At 42.0% G+C, this 21,419-nt stretch overlaps 1 protein-coding gene across 1 annotated transcript; it reads right to left on the minus strand.

Moving 5' to 3' along the window:
- Positions 1-696: 696 nt before the first annotated feature.
- On the minus strand, positions 697-17,043 carry LOC134463956 (organic cation/carnitine transporter 2-like). The gene is made up of 9 exons (XM_063217341.1): positions 16,651-17,043; positions 15,827-15,930; positions 13,280-13,434; positions 12,537-12,708; positions 7,329-7,455; positions 5,829-5,929; positions 3,479-3,693; positions 1,452-1,634; positions 697-836 (listed from the first exon to the last, which is right to left on the minus strand). The coding sequence occupies exons 1-9, from the start codon at positions 17,041-17,043 to the stop codon at positions 697-699; spliced, it is 1,590 nt and encodes a 529-aa protein (XP_063073411.1).
- Between the last annotated feature and the right edge of the window lie 4,376 nt (positions 17,044-21,419).

Genomic DNA, 21,419 nt, shown 5'->3' on the forward strand with positions numbered 1-21,419 from the left:
TTTATTTATTTCTCAAAGCGATGATCAACAGACAATTTGAAAATCGGCATCAGGTTTTGAGTTTCAGTTTTGGGAGGGAAACACATTAACATTTATTTTTAGCCTAAATGTATTTTTTTGGGAATTTTAGCCTTCATTCAGACAGGACAGTGAAAGAGGGACAGGAAATGAGTGGATAAAGAGAGAGTCGAGGAAGGATCGGCAATTTTTGAGTTTCATGAACGCCACTGGTTTCTCTAACAAATGGATACTCAAATGTCAGGCACTAAATACGTTATTTTTAATTTGTTAATTACTACTAACGTGTAGTGATTTTTGCTTGAAACATTCTGGCTATGTGGAGAAAACTATTTTGGCGGGTTTCCTGTTAATGACTGCTGTAATCAATCCACAACAGTGCTGCCACTCATTCATTCAGCTCATCTGCTTATGTAGACTCACAGAATCATTTAAATTTTTAATAATTTAATTTTCATTTTAATCCTCTAATACGAGCTATTTTGACCGCAACAGCCAAAATGTTACCAAAATCACTATCTCAAAGCGGTCTGCTGTAGTGGCATGAGGACGGATACCATTAGGGGGAGGGCCAAGCCAAAAACGTCAACAGCACACTGGGCAAATGCCCTAAATGCCCTATGGCAAATCCAGCCATGCTCATAAGGCTTATAAGGCATGGAAGATTGAAGATGTCACTCACCATCTGACTGTTGGCATCTCAGCGATGGTCTCTGGAAGAACTTTTCCAAACGTCTCAGGCAGCACATAACAGAGCAGGCCAGACAACACAGCTAAACTCCCAATCAGGATGTAGGGAATGTATTTGTAATAATTTCCTGTTTGGGAGAGAAAGAGAAAAGGGGCTGGTTGTATGACAGAGAAACATTGATAGAAATCATTTCTTATATTATATTGTAGTATACATTATAGTATGAATCCAAGAGAGAGAATGAGAGAGCAGCATAGCCTGACAAGGCAGACTATGATATGAAAATTTTAGTCTGGCACCACACGATTCAGAAAGCTGAGGGTTGTGGAGGCGATCAAACCGTTGTTGTTCAAACTACCTCTGCAAGCTTTGACCAATCAGAACAACATTGACTAACCCGCCCAATTCAAACAGGAAAAAAAATGTGTGTTGTGATTGGAGGACAGGTTTGCCATCCTTTTGCGTCTGATCTCCGACAATGCAGTACTAGGCCAACTTGCCAATATGTTCTGCCAGTAGTTTAGTAGGCTGAGATAGGCAGAATATATCCTCCAGATTTACTGATGCGCTGAAGTATAATGCTGATACTGTCCATTTGTAGCTCGGAGCAAGCTTCACTCAGTGTTCATTAACTACGTTGAGGGTGCTGGCTTCAAGTAACTTTAAGTATAACAAAAAATATGTCTTTTTATTTGTGAAGTACATAGAAATCCACGTTTCATGTGTACAGTAAAGCTGGTACCTAGATAAATGACGAAGGGGGAGATGATGGATCCAATCCGGGCAGACATGGAGCATGTTCCCATGGCCATGTTACGCACCACAGTGGGGAAGAGTTCAGAGGTCACGGCGTAAACCACACAGAAGGCTGCCGTGATGCCAAACTTGCCCACCATCTCCAGAAGGACGGCTATTTCTGGCAGATCTGCAGAGCAATTGTTACAGATATGAACAGTGATAGATTATACATAAGAGAGAACATCTCAGCTATCAACATCATGCACAACATATCACAGTCCACTTTTTACAATCATAAATGACTAGAGTCTGGTGTGAGTGTGTAAGCGCATAGTCAAAGATGATCAATGTATACTGTATATGCCACGATTTGTCATGAGGTCCTCCATGCCGTGACTCACACCTATTTTGCTCACATTGACATTAACTACCACAAACTAACTAACTACTTTGGCACTACCTACTATCTTTGGCCTAGCCTAGCCAGGGCCTAGCTTAACTAGGTCCCGAACAATCTATATAAATAGTTAGATTATGTAAAGAACGTCAACATGTTGCTGGCAGAAGTGATCGAATGGTTGACTGTCTTGTTTGGTCTGAATAAGAGATGGGACACATGCTCAGAGATGGACTGCAGGTGTGTCCAATATTGTGCGGTTACTTCGTGTTACCTTTACACCACCATACTAAATTTCTTACATTCTTGCTACGTGAATGAGATGTCAGGTCTGAAGAGTATGCATTCGCCTGCCTGTAGATTTGCCACGAGGGAGAAGCCCAAGAGGCTACGGAACATGAAAGGGTTTAAATTGTGTTCCCCATCCTTCAAAACAATGTAGATGACACTCTGACATACTGTACTTTAAATGTAAGCTGTTGTACAACATGTGTTACCCAAAGGGATTTTAATGATCCAATGTTATGAAAACCGGGACATTCCAATATGTCACTAAAAATACACCGGTACGATCAGGAGAGGTCCTAAAATCATGTCCTGGGAAATACGGACGTTAGGTCACCAGACTACTGTACATATAGCCCACTATACACAGTATGTAGACACCACTGGTTTACAGCCTGAAACTGGTATTCGAGTAAACCTGCCTCGATTGCTTGGATTCAATGTAGCGCAGCATTCTGCAACATGTTTTTGGATTGTTTAATAAGCGTGTTTGTCCACCTAATAAAGGAGTAACGATTTCCTGTGCCGGAATGGCAGAAGAAGAATCTCCTTGGCCGATGCATGGCAGTGTGGGCATGGAGGATGCTGCTGACTGATGCTTGCGTGCAGTGTTGCCAGATGGAAGATGCTGAATTATTGTACCAAAACCTCAAAATTATCATTTTGGGGGGCTTTTTGGGAGGAAATTATCTTATAAGACCCAAATAGTTGTTTCAAGGCATCGATCAAAATGAATTGAATGAGAACTCTGAAATGACCGTACATCATGTTGACAAAATGATGGTACAAATACGGCAATTGTCATACATCCGGCAACGCTGTTTGCGTGTGACTGAGCTTGGGCTTGTTTATAATGACGCATCATGCAGCAGCCTGCAGCAGGCGCATGCCCACTGCAAACATTACAATGCACTCTGGTTAGAAATTGTGTCCACGATGCTGTGGATGGAAGTGACTTCTGCTCCACATTCATCCCACATGGCGTCAAATCATCACGGGAACTGATTTTCTGCTGCGCTGCTATGCAGTAGCTCGTACCTCACTGAACTGGCATGGGACCCTCCCGTTGTCAGTAATCTACCCTGGTTGGCACTCATCTAGCTGATGTGAATTTTGTGTGCAGTCCACATGTTTGAGAGGAAGTTTACTCACTGCTTCAACTCTTTGGAAGTCACGTTAGATATTTGTGTCTACATTAGTTGCCGAGCATTCATCCCCACCTGTCTAATACATAGCAGATCTCGTCGTGATCAGCAAAATAGATGTGTGGTTGCAAACACACCTAGTAACAGTGTTGCTATGCTTATCTTTTTAACTCGGTCCAGGTGTGCAGTGGATCGTTTCCTCACCTCTGGGCACGAGCTGAATAAATAGGATGACAGTGCCACCCAGGATGAGAGTGGAGGACTGGCAGAAGCGGCGGGGGCAGTACTTCAGTAACAGCATGGCCACGATATAGGCAGGGATCCCCACAACGGCGGACAGGAAGAAGTTGAAGAACTTGTTGCCGTGCAGGTTGGTGGTGTTCAACAGCAGGGCATAGTAGGCCATCGTTATTACCATCCTGTGAACACACAGGACACAAACTTAGTAAATAGTTAACTAATGATGAACAAAACATTAATACAGATTTTTGTAAATGAGTGGGAAATGTTATGTTAATATTTTATAGATATGTTTTATTATCAAACATTTACAATGTTTTTGTAAATTAATACTCTGTAAAATCTTATATTGTTTATAGATACTTTACAAAGCATCAATAATAGCAGAGTGCTAACAGGGATCATCCCGATAGAACACTAGTGCTGTCACTGTGTCTCATATCGCGCACATGTGTCAGTGCACTGAAGGTTAGTGCATAGTACACACAGGGCACTGAGGTCTGTAATGCATAGTGTTGTGGAAAAGTTTGGGCACTATGTACTGTTCCCTCACTGGAAGTGATGGGGGAGCATAGCATTAGCTAGCCAAAACATTGCTTGGCTACTGTTTACATTGCACAGCGTCTCGTGCTTTTATTTAGGGCAGGCTACATCTCCTTCACCCCAAATGGCAACTATCTTGCATACAATACTTGGTTTGGCATGAAAAGGTTGGTGTCTCACCAACAGCATTAAGAAACTCTACTGAACTAGACACCACGTTTATTTCGTTTTGTTAACAACATGGCGGCCGCCTAAGTGTGTGCAGTGTCCATCGTTCAAGCACTGCATTTTTTTTACCGTCTGTTAGGGCAGCATCCGGGCACTTTCAATGCACTGAATTTACTGACATTTTTAGCGTGAGCACCGTATGCCCTGAAACATAGTGCCCGAAGTGCACAAGTGTGCGATATGAGACACAGCATAGAGTAGATCTCGTGTTGATTACCACTGTCTACAGGTGTTTTCTCGCATGCAAAACTTTGGGCTGCTCATGCAGCTGAGGGTGTCTCTGCAGCCTCTGATTGTTTGGAAGCTGCTGTCACTCAAAAGATGCCCTCATGTGATTGGTTGCTTAACATGTTGCTCCCCCTCATGGCGAGCATGTTTGTGAACGAGAAACCCGTATATTGGAACGAAGGCTTGCATTTTGATTGCCTCCATGTTTGTTCAGAGGATAATGCTGCTTGAATTAAAGCTTGATTGGTGACAAGGCCATGCACAAAATATCCTGTAGATGGTGGCAAAACAACATCTTTGCCAACAGGGTGAAAAACATAGGAGCCCTGCACCAAAGATTTTCTAATACAAATAGTAACTCAAACCACGCCTACCCAATGCAAAGGAGTGTGCTCAAGTTTGGTCTCCTAAGGGGGCGTTGAGGGCGTTACAATATGCGACCTTGTCTCCTCCACTTGTGCTTGTTTCCTCGTACCAGGAAGTAATATGTCATGATGACATCAGTGACAACAGCAGTATATTCCAATATCTTGCAAAAGCTCAATTGCAAAGTCTTTTTCTCATTTGCAATTGGGATGGTGAATGAAAAACAGTCCCTCAAAAGTTGTTGTGGCTAGGCGGACAGCTGGGAAACTTTATCGTTTTCTCCACTGAGAAGGGGCCAGGAGGAGGGGCGAGGCCACAAGCACAAGTGGAGGAGGCAAGGTCGCATATTGTAACACACTCATCGTCCCAACCTTCCTCTACTCTTTCTGTGACGTTTGCTGGCGACTTGTGTAAGATGCACACTACCGCCATCTACAGCACTGAAATTCCATTTCCTCTCAACCTCTGCTGGTATCCTAAAGGGGGTGTTCACCTGGCATCACATAGATATACAGGCTTGATTCGTCTCTACCTTTTCCAATGTCTCTTCCTGTACCAAGACTGAGACACCGGAGGCTGGCCAAAGGCTGAATGCGAAATCTAGCTTTTCTATATCTACATCCAGGGGACATTAATCGGTTGTAATTTTTACAGTAATACCAAAGGGGGGTGTTTGGAGGCTTATGATGAGGTCAAGGGGGCATTTGATCAAAAAAGGCAGAGAAACACTGTTTTACAGTGATGCTATTTGAGGAATGGGCCTACTCGTGACATCAGACACATTTGATTCAGTGCATTCAAAGCAGCTATAAGACGCATCCATAGGTATGGACATAAACTTTTACACCACTGTTTTCTGTGTACTCTAGTAGTTATTCAAATACCTGGGTCACTTCAATATTTTTATGTGATTGCAAAACAGGGTAATGAAGTGAAGAGCGTGACATACCAGATCATGGAGCAGATGATGATGAGGGACACACCATTGCAGCTCCTCAGGATGTCCAGCAGGTTGTGCTTCTTCTCCTTCTTTGCCTTGGAGTCCATGATCTGGGAGAAAACAACACAATAAGGTCTAGAAATGCACTCAGAGAGTGCAGACCTCCGCCAAGGAAGCTGCTGGATAGAACATTTGACTATATTTGACTAACATTTGACTATATTCTGCCTTGTTTTTGTGGAGCTAAGAACTGGAACGTCAGAATTCGCCCTATCTCAAAATGGTGACGAAATTTTAAGAAGTTCTTGGATTGGGACCGTGATCCGGATCAGCACCAAAATGTAATCACTTGTTCCTTGTGCCATTTTCAACAACTCCAGAAAATGTCATCCAAATCTGTAAATAACTTTTGAGTTATCCTGCTGACAGACAGACAGACAGACAGACAGACAGACAGACAGACAGACAGACAGACAGACAAACAGACAGACAAACCAACGCGACCATAAACACGGCGGAGGTAATAACTATGTGTAGATAGCAACAATGCCTCAGAGAAACGGGGTCCAGTATAATAAACAGAGGCATGTAAACAAAGTAGAAGTAGAAGTAAAAGAATCTCGGGGGGGGGGGGGGGGGTTTACTCCTTAGGTACAGTGGAATAACTGTGAGTAATACATAACTTTGTGTTTTGCTTAGACGCTGCATGCTATGTAAAAAGAAATGAGCAAATGATGAGGGCAAACTCAATGGCTAGAAAACACCACCAAAATGATGTCCAGGAGTTCACAAGTTACGTAAAACAACTCAAATTACTCAAGCTATCAAAACATGTTTCCATCACATTGAATAAACATAGCCAGTCCAGTAATCGTTTCTCAATTTGGCTGTTTCAGACCCTGATTATTATATAATAATATAATAATATAATAATCAGAGGGTACAGTAAAACTTAAAAAACTGTTTAAAAAAAACCCAGCGCCCTTGGAACACTGTGGCAATGGCATCATGCTCAGGTGCCCTTCATATGAGGATGATTTTGGGAGAAATATTTTATCAGAAGCGCTTGCGTTTACACGACAACCCCGCCATCAGGGCTTGAAGATGCAAAAATCTGAAGACTCCTTCCAGAGTGGCGAGCTTTGAAGACAACCCGGGTTGCGTCTCCGTCTTAACAGTAAAAAAGCCAAAACATGCTCACGTCTCATACACCTTCACGTCATACTTCTCCAGATATTGCGTATCTATGGCGAGGTCGCCGCGTAAATGCAGGACACTTCAGATCAAACATTTTTGTATTTATGCAATCGTTGTCGAATAAAAGGCGTAGAAGAATTGAAGATTAGGTGCCACTTTTGCGTCTTCTGTCAAACGTAAACATAAACGTAGCTTCAGAATACCCCTCAGTCACAGGCAAGATGGGAACAATGGGAGAACATGTACAGTATGAATTAACCGTCCCCTATCCCCCTCTATCCACCTGTTGTTACCAACCAGATGCAAGCTTACCTCATCGGTCGTGAAGAGGACATCCGGTATGGCCACCTTGTTCATCCTGGCTGCTTTCCTCAGTATGGCCTCAGCCTCCTCCACCCTTCCCTGGGACAGGAGCCAGCGCGGAGACTCTGGAATCACCCTACGGTGGGGATTGTAGGGAAGTGTGGGTCAACGGGGGTAGATCATTACAAGCATAGACATAATATGCACAGTACAGTACCATGCAGTGCAGTAATGTATACATACCGGTACCGTACATTCATTGTATATCACGTCTACACTGTAAGAAATGTCCCTGCAAAATAACAGCATGCTACAGGCAAATCTTGTTACCTGCATTCTACTCTTATTTTACACCAAACATCAACTGCAGCAAAATGCTGTTTAATGCATCACAGTACACTACGATAGTTCAACAGCAATTGAACTGTTAAAATAACAGTACTCTAGTCTACAGAACGTTCACAGTATTAGTAGGTCTACTGTAAAACTAAAAGTGCTCTACAATATTTATACAGTAGTTGTATAGGTAAAATAGCAGTACACTTCAGTTTAAAAAAGATTTTACTTTGAGATGACGGGCAATTACTGGGTAATAGTTGCATTCATGAATATGGCTATGGCAACTTCTCGTCCACCCATCATCCTCCACGACTGTGGTACCCTAGTCATGTTACCGTCCCACCCTCCCATTTCTGGACATTCAAAATGGCAGACCATGGAGAAGATCCCTCTTTTCATGTTGAAAGTGCAATTTTCATATCATGTCATATTGAATACTTAGAATTTGACGGTGGTGGTAAGTATTTGTTAAAAAGGTAACATGGGCAGCATGAATTCTGGAAATGAATTACTAAAAATATTACACGGTGCACCGTTAATGAAAATAGGCAGCACATTCAATGAGCAGCTAGTTGCAATACATACTCTGGCCACCATCCAACACAGTGCACCTTTAAGTTGGAGAACACACTAGACAGTATACAGTACGAAGAAAGATCCATTTAGAAGAAAAGATTAATCTGCTCATCACACTATATTACAGCATGCTTTCAGACGACAAACGTTACATTTATAACAATTAATGCAATGGATAGTAGTCCGGCAGCCAAAAGCCAAATATCAGCCGAACCCAGTTTCGTCTGATAAAGTTTTTTTCTTTGCAGTTTGTGGTTGCCTAAGGTGTACCTATTAAGATTCCAGACGATGCCCGGTGATATCCCTTGAGCATTTTCAGATATTGAGCCTTTTATGCTTGATGTGCTGCAGCCATAGATTACAACAGTCTTTGGCTCCCAATTCATGTTATGCTGACCAAATACCCTATACCATACTTATTTTGTGTTTGTTTACATGGTGGGATGTGTATAAGAACAGGTGTTGAGGTATGGACATCAGTGGGGGTGGGGCCATGCATGTTTGGGGCGGGCATTTCACCCAAAAAGCCTGATTTTCCAAGTGGGAGACACAAAGGCCAACATTTCGCCAAACGTGGCTTTATATCTCATAGTGGGTTGTTTGGTTTTGCTGTTTGTAGTTGTCCAACACTTACCCATCAGGATAAGAGTGGGTGATGTGCCAATTTCAGATATTAACCCTTTCATGTTGATTTCGCTGCAGCCATAGCCCACAAGCTTTTGACAGCTTCATAACTGCACTATGATTAACCATAGAGCATTCTGGGTGGTAGGCCTGCCACATCAAAGTGGAGAAAGTGTCCTCGTACCAAATAAATTTTAGACAATTACATAACTAGCTGTTTGTCAAGCAGAAATATGTAACATTTAGGCGAATATTGGTGGTGTCAGCTAAGACATACCCAGAAAGGATTACCGGTACTAATTCAACACAGAATTTCACCATTTCATACATTGCTATTTACTCTTCCTGTGCTATTGTAACACAAAATAAAAATTGTAAGTAATAATTACATACTTTTTGGCTGATTATTTGTTTGCCTGCAAAGTACATAATTTCAGTGGTGGTCGTATTAACATGGAAAGAGATAAAATTAAAAACGTAAATCCACAAAGTGACATTGTAATTGACCTTTTACCAGCCCATGCCATATCAGGGTGTGACACTGTGGCATCCTATTTTGGTATTGGTAAAGGCTCTGTTATCAAGACCCTAAAAGCTGGATATCACTTGACATCAATTGGTAATGTGCTGGCACCATTCCAACAACTTTCCAGAGAGGCCACTAACTTTGTGTCGGCATGTTATGGCATTCCAGACAGTATCAGCATGTCACATACAAGGTTGGTGGTATGGGGAAAAAAGAATAGGAAAGGTCATTTATCTTCACCTAACCTGGCTGCTCTTCCACCAACAACAGAGGCATTTCTTGAGAATGTGAAAAGGGCTCATTTTCAAGCAATATTGTGGAGGACATTGGTTCACACTCCACCTGAACTATCTCCTGAAGCATTTGGATGGAAGAAAGACCCATGCAACAAAGCACTGATACCAATAAGTGTACCAGAAAAGGTCAAATTGGCACCAGACTACATTTTACAGATGGTCAGATGTGGTTGCAAGAGTAAAAGCCCCTGCAATTCTAAGAAATGTAGCTGTGCTGTAAACAGTGTGCCTTGCACCATTTTCTGTGCATGTTTTCGGCTGGGATGCTGCCGAACCAATGTTGTGTGTGTGTGTGTGTGTGTGTGTGTGTGTGTGTGTGTGTGTGTGTGTGTGTGTGTGTGTGTGTGTGTGCGTGCGTGCGTGCGTGCGTGCGTGCGTGCGTGCGTGTGCGTGTGCGTGTAGTATAATGTAGGCTATAGGTGTTTTAGGTGTTAAGGACTCTGTATGTTGTATAGGTGTAGACAGGTCTTTCTGTGCGAATTTAAATGCATGTACATGTCTTATTTGATGGCTTCATGAACGTGATCATTTAATACCAGTCAGGATACACTGGATTGACTTAATTTTTTGACTCAACCGTATATATAATGTATAGCTGTTTTCCTATGTTTAGACCTCTCTCTCTCTCTCTCTCTCTCTCTCTCTCTCTCTCTCTCTCTCTCAGCGTTTGGTACTGTATGTTGCAGTGTATACACTCGCCTCCAAAAGAGTTGTCGCCTACCCATCTGTTTGGAATAACAGCTAATAACCTGACTTTCAATTAATCACTTGGCTTCAAAAGTCACTCATATGAAAGCTACAACCCTCTCGAATGAAAATGTATGTACAAAAATAAATTTCATGCACCAAAGAAAGATTGACCCTTTAATGAACACAGACAGGGCAGATTTTGACAAGACAAAAGTTTTGTCGCCTATTGAACATAATGTGAAAATGAGCAGATAAGTCACTTCAAAACACTTCAAATACGCAGATCGGGTGTCATACTTAATCACTGATTCACTCACACCTCTCCAGAAAATCAACTTTGGCCTTAGGTGTATGTTTAGGGTCATTGTAATCATGGAAAGCAACACAATGAAAATCAATGGAGTTCAATGAGAGATGGTGACATATTTGCTATTCGTAGAGCAATACATTTTTAACTTCATGATGTAATCAATGATAAAAGCCCTCACACACCAGCAGCATGCATGCAGCTCCACATAAGAGCTGTATCCCTCCCATGTTTGACTTTAGGCACCATGTATTTTTTCCAAATTCTTCACCTTTAACACCAAAGAAGTCTCTCCCACTGTCCTGTCTCAAAAAAGCCAGCCAGGAGTATGTCAGGCCTAATTCTGACAAAAATGAAGGCTAATGGGACTCGTACTCTGAAGTCAAGATCCCAAGATCAACCATTTTAGAACTGATAGCATCAAAACTATATGGTGTTGGAGATGAAGAAAGAAAAAAGAGTATTTGAAGTGTTTTGAAGTGACTTATCTGCTCATTTTCACTTTATGTTCGATAGGCAACAAAACTTTTGTCTTGTGAAAATCTGCCCCGTCTGTGTTCAATAAGGGGTCAATCTTTCTTTGGTGCATGCAATTTATTTTTGTACATACATTTTCATTCGGGAGGGTTCTAGCTTTCATATGAGTGACTTCTGAAGCCAAGTGATTAATTGAAAGTCAGGTTATTAACTTTCATTCCAAACAGATGGATAGGTGACAAAACTTTTGGAGGCGAGTGTATAGGTCTTTCTGTGTAAATTTAAATGCATGTACAGATCTTATTTGATGGCTTTATGGATTTAAGTGATCATTCAATACTAGTCTGGATACACTGGATGTATATCATTTCTTTACTCATCTATTGGAACAGCCAACTCACCAGTTACCCTCACACTCTGTTGTTCTTTTCTTTTTTTGTTTTATGTTGGCTATTTGTGGTAGGCTACCTACCGGCGATGTTGTCATGTATGTTGTCATGATGTGATGTTATGCAGGATCTCATAATGCACAATCCGTTCCATACTTTACAGTTTTATTCTAAGCAATGTTGTGAATGTTTTTTACTGAGGCATTTGTTTATTTGTCATTCATGACCTGATTTATATAACTAAATGCATAAAAATAGGCTGAAATCACATTTTTTAAGGTTATTAGCAGTATTTTCTCTGTACCTGGATAACAAAAGGAGATAGCCACAATTAACCACAGTAAACATTCTTGTATGTAGGATATTAACAAGATAAAAAAGGAATTTTGAAGCTGGCATTTTCAGGTGGTCAGATTCATTGCATCAAATTATAATGCAAATTAGTGCATATTTAATTAGATAATAGCCTAATTAGCATATTTAAACATAAAATATAGAAAACTTGTAATACATTTTTTTCTCCAATTCATACGAGTAATCATCTGATAAAGTTTCATATTGATATCTGCAAGTTAAAAAAAATACCCTATTCACCTACAGTGTCTCGTCTTATTTGTGGGATTGCTGTTATGAAAGGGTTAATTATTACCCCATATTGGGTTTGTTTCAATAAGGGCAGTGTTAAGGCAGTCCAATGTGAATGTTTTTCAGGTAATATAAGCAATTTGGTACATTTTGTAACATTATTCACATTAATATTAGGTGTCTTTAGTTTTTTGTCATAATTTGCATTTATGGGACAATAAAGGCTCAAAATCTGAAAATGCTCAAGTGATATCACCGGGCATCGTCTGAAATCTTGAAGACTTACCTAAAATCTATCAGATAAAGCAAAAAAAATAACTTTATCAAAGAAATCTGGGTTAAAGCCCACGGCTCCCGGACTATAGCCACAATACATGATTGTGTGTGCGTGTAGATGTACCACCTTACCACCAGAGGGGGATGTAGAGTAATCCAGAGGCAGCCATGGGAATAACCAGGAGCCTCCAGTCCCTGAGGAAGTAGGCGAACAGAGGCAGGAGCATCTGACCAATGTTGGAGGCCATGAACACACCCATGGAGCAGAAAATCACTCGAACAGCTGGGCTCAGCATCTCAGTGCCTGTCTCACACAGTACGTAGTGATACACATAGAACAAACTGTATTATTTAACACAGGGGTTCTCAAAGTTGTGGAAAATTGTAAGCTACTAGCACACGTCAGATGTCTAGGCTGCATCCTATCTGAGTAGTCTGGTTTCTGGAGATACTGGGCATTTCTCAATGTGAAGTGTCCTGGCCTTGCTACGAAGGGTAATGCCCATTTTTCAAGGATTTCACATCATCGCAACTCGCCAAGTACTGTTCCAAAGTGAAGTATGCTTCAAAATCTATCAGTTGCTTGCCACACTCTCTTGTTTTGTAGAGTTCCCAAGGCTACACTTGCGGCCTCCTTGCCATGATAAAGTACCCAGAATCCTTCACGTATCCACGCTCGCTCTTTATTACAAGTGTGGGAATCCCATGCATGGTTAAGCACAATATGTATGGTATGCTGTGGCATGGGCAGTGACATTGGCAGTGGCATGACAAAAAAGGGTCAATAAACTGATAGAAACGTGCCCATCATCAAACCCACCCCCCAACCCCCCTAGCCCTCAGACATTTTAGCCAATGGACTGTGTCAGCCATACCAAGGACATAGGCAACAACGTAGTTGGAGAATCCACTGGCTCCTATGAAGAAGAAGATGGCGGTGAAGAACTCCCAGTTGGGCGAGAAGATCTGGATGAAGATGGTCAGTGTCTGGATAGCCATGGTGCCAAGCATCACAGGCCGTCTACCATACCTTTATAACACACACACACACACACACACACACACACACACACACACACACACACACACACACACACACACACACACACACACGCACACACGCACACAAGCACATACACACACACTTTAACTTAAGACATGCCAAAGTAATTTCGTTATTGTGCGCAGCATTTTTCTTTTTCAATTATGGCCACCTTCAAAACACCCATCATCATTTTCAACCAATGAGGACACACGAATGGGCCTGTTTTTACTAATTACAATAGTCACGTAGAATATAAGGGGGGAGGCAAGGCGGAGACTTGGGCTTGCGTGTGGTCCTGCATGTGCACAACATTTCACGGCGAAACCCGGTTACGCACTTATTACTACTTCTTAGTACCTGAGGCTCAAGGGATGATGTCCCACTGTCTTCTCGTTAAAACCAACATGACATGGAGGCTAAATAAACCTTCACTGTAGAGAAGGCTTATAGGCTCTGTAGAAACGTCAACACTGTGTTAACAGAACATTGAAAAGGGATTTCTCCATTATTACTACTGACCAATCTTTAAACACACACCACTGTGCTTCATAAAACGTGCGCATGGAAGGGGCTCTTCTAGCAATTTTTGTATTATCATAACGACGTGATGGAGTAACCCACTTGTTAAGTTTAACCTTTCACGTGCCGGATCCACAGAGCCAGCCATTCTGGGTGGGGATGGTAGATTTCTCCATGTACTTGTATTAGTAGATCTCTCTAAGGGGCCAAGGCCATGCATTAAGCATTTGCGTAATCTCTGGCAACTAATGTTCCTACCGTTCCTAGACGTTTCGGCTGCACAGAGCCTTCTTCAGTGTCGGTTGTGGATTATCAGAATCATTGTGAGACGTTCGTTCCTGACCCTGTCAAGAGTTGGGGTTATTAAAGTCAACGGGGAAAATGCATGAAGGAGAGTACGTGGCCACGGATGTGCTAAGGCATCCACTCCCAATGCAACAGTAACTCGGCCCATTCGTGAAGTCTTTACGAGAAAAACAAAAAAAAAATCAACTTTAAGCCTCGTGGTGCCTTTACGAATAGCTTCGTTTCTCGTGGTTGGGCGACGAAAGGGGGAAATGACAATTGGGGTAGTTTGGTTCTGGGGGGAAGAATAATGCGGACGGACGTCAACAATCAAGCGCGAGTGAAGGCTAACTGGACACAACGGTAATCAAACATTTCAAACAAGTGATTTACGGTTAAGTTTAGGGTTAGGGTTAAGGTTAGGGTTAAGTTTAGGGTTAAGGTTAGGGATAATGTTGGAGGAAGGGAGACATGGCATGAAGCTGACATAACGACAGCGCTCCCCTCCCGGAATGCACGCTTCTCTCTCTCACTCGCTCTCTCTCACCCTCTCTCTCACCCACTCTCGACGACAGCGGGCATTGCCCATCTACGAAAAAGGAGGCTGTATCATAGCGGCACCACGAAGCATGTAGTTGATTTTCCCCGAGAATGGGCTTCCCAATGAAGCGTCCGTATCGGTCAGGGAAAAGAAAGGGCAAAGGGGTATGTTGTCCCGGGCCCAGGGAGATAGGGGGCCCAGAATTGGGTCCCATTTACATTGTATGTATTGGGTAGAGGGCCCTTTCAGATGACTTTGTCGCGGGCCTAGCAAAAGCTGTCAGCGGCCCTGTGTGCAGTGACTCATTACATAGACAGTGGTCAGGGGTGCTCAGAGGTGACCAAAAAGTGAAAGTAGAAGGACATTTATGGTGTAAGTACAACACTAGCACATGATATTACTTAGTGATTAGTAGTGGTGTGCATTGGCACTGTCCTCACGATTCGATTCGATTCCGATTCGGGAGGTAGTGATTCAATTCTATTCTATTCGATTCGATTCAATTCAATTATACAATGCATTGCAATGCATTACATTTGTACTGCTTGTTTCATCAGTCATGATGAGGCAATACAAGTAGTCAGATACTGAGCAACAATTTATTGGCTGTTTTCTGTATCAGTCTTGCAGTTTTCAATGCTTTGAAGTGCTTTTATTTAATTTAACATTCATTTGCTCCCGAAATATCCATGGAAGTAATCGAAACTTTAAAAAATTGCTGCATCGATTCTTGAACTTGCCGCATTGAATTGGATCGTCCATGCCCCGCATTGCATTGCATCACCGAATTGATTATTGTTGACACCACTAGTGAATAGGTTACACCAGTTATTCATTTGAACCTAATGGGGTGGCTAGGCACTGTTGTTAATAAATAAAAATGACAAAGAAAGCCATCCAACGCAGAATCAAGTACATCGCTCTATAGCAAGTGCAGACCAGATACTCAGTGAAGTTATTTGTTTTGGAAGAAAACTATGGCAGTTTTTTTTTACTTCTTTTTCTTTAGTCTGGGTGGTGTGGTGCACAGACCTGTCGGATAACTGTCCTGAGATAAAAGTGCCCACGAGCACACCCAGGAAGTAGATAGAGCTGGTCAGAGGTTCCTTATGCTCATTCTCGCACACCAGGTCCCACTGCAGACACAAGCATAAACCCACTGTAATACATCAACTGAAAAAACATACACATGTAACTAACATTGCCCCTTTGACCTGGCTCAAATGTGCACGTGTTTGTGTGTCTGTGTGTGTGTGTGTGTGTGTGTGTGGTTATAAAACTGCTGAATGACACTTGCGTGTAAGCCATAACACTAAATAACTGATAATGAATAGACATTGGATAATGTTTACACTGGGGCAGCCTTCATCTTTAACCCGTTAAGACACAGCGTTATACATTTGTATTTACCAAAATGGCAATATGTCCCAGCCGGGACAAAGAGGATAAGTAAGTAAGACTGGCAATGACCAAGTCGTAGTGTATTACTAAAGGCCCTGTGTTATATCATAGATATGACCTTATACCAAGGGCGAGGAACCTTTTTCGTTCGAGGCTTACAGTATACTGCATATGGGTATTCTGAGGGGTAGCCCCATAATGTATGTACACTACTATGACATAACACAAGGCCTTTAGTACTGCACTACGACTTGGTCATTGCCATTCTGGTAACAGCAACTTTATAATGCCATGTGTTAACGGCTTAAGCACTTGATCCACATTTATGTTTGTATTGATATTCCATGGGCTACTTATGAAGTACGAACTATGGAGTGCTGTTGATGCTCCAAACACAATTGTGTTGCTGTTTTGTCAATGACAAGGAATATTTGAATCTCAAATGTTGCACTCACCTCGGTGACGATGGTGGACTGGTAGACCTCTTTGCTGTACTTCCATCCATCCAGGCATCTCTCCAGTGGGACCTCACTGAGGTTCACGTCCACATGAGGGTCTAGGTCGAGCAAGGAGAAGTTCCTGAGCGCGTCCAGCTTGTACCTGCTGCAGTAGCTCCGTCTCAGCACTCCGTTCACCTCTTCCATGGGGATGCTCACGTTCCTCCAGCCCTCGCTGATGTTACTGTCCGGGGGTATCAGACACTCGTGGGGCGGTGTGTCCCCCACAAACACAATGTACACCCCAACCAGGCCATTAGGCAGGATGCTGAACGCCAGCGAGAAGAAGATGACCATCTGGAAGCGTCCCCAGGAGCCAAGGAAGGAGGTGATCTCATCATACTCCCTCATCCTCTCTGCACTGCAGACTATCCAGCAGCCTAAACTGCCTTCACCTGAATGCTGCTGTTTAATATTCACCTTTGACTTCTCTGTTTACAAACTGGGAGAGAGAGAGAGAGTGCGTGGCTTATGATTTACCACCCTCGCTGGCACTCAACCAAAGTTTAATGGGGAGTGATTACCTGTAGAAACGTGTCACTCACTGTCGGTTGCCACACCATCTCCTGTTTAGTAGCGCTGACTTGGCGCTGACTTGGCCCGTCATTTATATATAGTAACTCATGTAACACCTTTCACAACGTGTGGGCGGAGAGAAAACTTATGTCAGGGAATTACGTATCTATAAAGCGAGTGAGCACATAACTGTACTAAATGAACTATGACGTGATATAATGGATTTCATTTCCCATAGGAGTAGCAATATTCAGAGAAATATGTGTTCGAAGTGTCCCTAACAATAACACATGGACAACTGAACATTTAAAAGAATGCACAAATGAGGTGAAAAAAACCTGCGTTTGTCAAGGGCGATGCATAAAGGAAAATACTCTACATGTGAAATAGCCTCTTTGTGCAGATGGGCTCGCCATCATCGCTAAAAAAAATACTCAATTACATCATAACAACATTGCTATGACATTACTGGGAGCCTTAAGTAAAAGACTTGGTCTTAACAATTTTGGTGACAGTAAGGTTATAGCATAGGATCTGCACAAAGGGCTTAAAGCTACACTGAGATTTTTAGTAGTTTATTTCCAGAATTCATGCTACCCATTCACTAATGTTACCTTTTTCATGAATACTTAGCACCACCATCAAATTCTAAGTATTCATTATGACTGGAAAAATTGCACTTTTCATACATGAAAAGGGGGATCTTCTCCATTGTCCGCCATTTTGAATTTCCAGCAATAGCCATGTTTAGCTGCAAAAATGACAATACTTGGGCCATACTAGAAAATATTATTTCATTACTTAGTAAACTTTCATGAAAAGATCAAATTCGGCAATAGGCAGCCCAGTTTCAATGAGCAGCATAGTTGGAGTACCTTTTTCGACCATTTCCTGCACAGTGTACCTTTAAGAAGTAAAGCACAGACTGGTATACAAGAATAATGTGGAGAAACCAATACAGCATGGGCAGGTGTAAATCATCGATCGGGCGGTAGCAGGACTGACTGAGCGTGAGGAAGTGTGTAAAACTGTCTCGGCAGATGCCTCAATCTCCCTTGTGGAGCACCATATATGTGCACTGGCAGACTACCCATGCTGGCCCAAGTTCAAGCCCAGCCTGAGTTATTTCCCTACCCTCTCTGTCTCTCCCCCTCACTTTCCTGTCATTACCAGACTGTCCTGTTAAATAAATGCATAAGAGCCTAAAAATATAGCTGGGGAAAAAACCCTCAATCTTTGAACACGAGGTCCTTTCAAGCATAGCTTGTATTGAGCCCAATAAGTCCCCCCAGTCCTGATAGTTTGAGTGGTTAAGTGCTCACCTTTTGCTTGGACCAGTGTGTTGACAAACCTGGTATTCCTACAGTAATGTTGCAGCAGACATCTACAGTTCCCAACATATGGATTAAACATTGGGCCAATTCTTGAAAATCTGGAGCCTGAGGATTAAAGGATTTAAAACGATTTGTGTAGGATGGTGGCCAGAGTAGGTATTGCAACTATCCCAAATCTACATACCGGTCCATACTAAACCCTTCCATCCACTTGCCCTTTTAGCAACCTGCCTTAATGAAATTAGTAATTGGATGACCTACAATTTCCTAAAACGCAATCACAACAAAACTGAAGTCATTGTCATTACCACCCCATCATTATTCAAAAACATTAATTACTTTCAGTTCTCCATTCCAGACTATTTTACCACCACTTCCTCTGAAGTAAAAAATCTTGGTGTTATCATTGACTCTTCTCTCTCCTTTGAGTCCCATACAAAACACATCACCAAAACTGTGTTTTTCCACCTCAAAACCATTTTCAGACTGCACCCCTCACTTACCCCTACCTCTGTTGAGACCCTCATTCACGCTTTCATAACCTCCAGACTGGGCTATTGCAATGCCCTACTTACTAGTCTCCCAGCAAAGTTGATTAACCGTAATCTTTATTAAAGTTTACTCAGTAATAAACTAATATTTTCTAGTATGGCCCAAGTACAATCATTTTTGCAGCTAAAAATGTTTATTTCTTGAAATTCAAAATGGTGGACCATGGAGAAGATCCCCCTTTTCATGCATGAAAAGTGCAATTTTCCCAGTCATAATGAATACTTAGTATTTGATGGTGGTGGTAAGTATTCATGAAAAAGGTAACATGAGAATGGGGAGCATGAGTTCTGAAAATAAACAACTAAAAATCTTACACAGTGTACCTTTAAGATGCACCTCTTCACTGTTGCATATTCATCACACCACTGACATGAACCTCCACTTCCTTTAATTATTACTTTATTATTCTTTTATTTTATATACATATCTATTCTACTTTATTCTTGTATAACTATTTTTACTTTAATTTTTTAAAGTCATTCTTCTATTTTTAGTTGCGATGTATAAATTCATTGATGCTTTGTTATTACTTTTTCTACTGTTTTGTCTCTGTTTTAATGTAAAGTGACCTTGGGTATCTTGAAAGGCCCTTAAAATAAAATGTATTATTATTATTATTATTATTATTATTATTATTATTATTATTATTATGCTACTCGTGAAAATTATGCTGCCTATTATATTTTGCCAAACAATACTACTAGTTTGAAAAATGTACAGTAAGGTCTGCAGCTAAAAATGTCTCTTTCTGGAAATTCAAAATGGCACAGATGGAGAAGATCCACCTTTTCATGTATGAAAAATGCCATTTCCCCTTCTGATGCTGTGTGTGTGTGTGTGTGTGTGTGTGTGTGTGTGTGTGTGTGTGTGTGTGTGTGTGTGTGTGTGTGTGTGTGTGTGTGTGTGTGTGTGTGTGTGTGTGTGTGTGTGTGTGTTTATTGTCCATCATGTCAGTCTTCTTATTGCACAATGTGTGTGTGTGTGTGTGTGTGTGTGTGTGTGTGTGTGTGTGTGTGTGTGTGTGTGTGTGTGTGTGTGTGTGTGTGTGTGTGTGTGTGTGTGTGTATTGTACATGTCTATCAGTATGTTAGTGTTTTGAAAACTGCATGTGTGTGTGTGTGTGGTGAGTGAGTGAATGCTGATCCGCCAGATTTGCAGGGTGGAAAACGTGATGGCTGATGCGCTCTCTCTGGCTCTGGACCAGGAGGTCTAATCATCCTCACTCTTTCCTAACCTAAGCCCTTTTTCTGTTTCCCTTAATGGTTGCTGTCCGGGTACCAGGATTTGCTGGGTGCAGAGAAGGGCGGAGGGGAAGGAGGGTGTTGGTTCTGGTTGGATGGTTTGGGTTCTGGTTGGTCTGGGGTGGGTGAGGGGCATCAGGGGTTTAGCTGGCTGCTGTCGTTTTTGTTCTGTCTCTAGTTTGCCTTATTCCTTTTTGATTGATGGTGCTTCAGAGACCCGTTAGCGTGGGTCTCTGTTTTTAAGGTGGGGGGAGGGGGATGTCATGACCGGCTCTGCCGATGGGTTGTGGTTTCTCCTCCGACCCACAGGTGGAGCTGTGACAGGAGACTGGACTATCTGAGGACTGCTGATTGGGCAGCCTATAAATGGCCTTCCATCAGCATGCTCTCTCTCTCTCTCTCTCTCTCTCTCTCTCTCTCTCTCTCTCTCTCTCTCTCTCTCACTCACTCACTCTCAGGACACATTCGTCCAGCGACCGTATGGTCATGCTGGCGACGGCCTAGATTGCACCACACTTGCATCTTTGTACACTGTAACACTCACTTACTGATACATACTTTGGTTAATCCACATCACTGATAACTGATACATGTTGTAAATGAAGACACTTTTGTTTAAAATGTACAAATCGGTGTGGTCTCCCTTAATGTTGCTTCCACTAACGAGCCAGTGGTCGTGACAGTCAGAGAATTTTTTATTTTTTTTTAATTCATGTATGAGTATGTTAGTGTGTGTGTGTGTGTGTGTGTGTGTGTGTGTGTGTGTGTGTGTGTGTGTGTGTGTGTGTGTGTGTGTGTGTGTGTGTGTGTGTGTGTGTGTGAGAGAGAGAGATTATTGTCAATGTCTTATTTATATGTTTTAGTTTAACTGTACGTTGGAGACTGGTCAAACACAATTTCAAACTTCTGTGCTAACCCTGTACATAGATTTTTGACAATAAATTCATGAGAAGTCTGTACAGCAGATAATAATTTGATATGACCACAGAGACCATAGGAAAGCCACAAAAGAATCCCTCCCACCGACTCATCACAATGCATTTGTAAAAAATGTGATTTTATTACAGATTTTTGATACATTGAT

This window comes from Engraulis encrasicolus, chromosome 15, assembly GCF_034702125.1.
Source record: "Engraulis encrasicolus isolate BLACKSEA-1 chromosome 15, IST_EnEncr_1.0, whole genome shotgun sequence".
Lineage (NCBI taxonomy): Eukaryota > Metazoa > Chordata > Actinopteri > Clupeiformes > Engraulidae > Engraulis > Engraulis encrasicolus.

Coding starts and splice junctions, on each gene's coding strand:
- LOC134463956 (XM_063217341.1), bottom strand. CDS start 17,043: ATGAGGGAGTATGATGAGATCACCTCCTTCCTTGGCTCCTGGGGACGC. Junction 15,931..16,650: donor AGTCCACCATCGTCACCGAG/GTGAGTGCAACA, acceptor TTGTGTCTGCAG/TGGGACCTGGTGTGCGAGAA. Junction 12,709..13,279: donor CGTTGTTGCCTATGTCCTTG/GTATGGCTGACA, acceptor TGTGTGAGACAG/GCACTGAGATGCTGAGCCCA.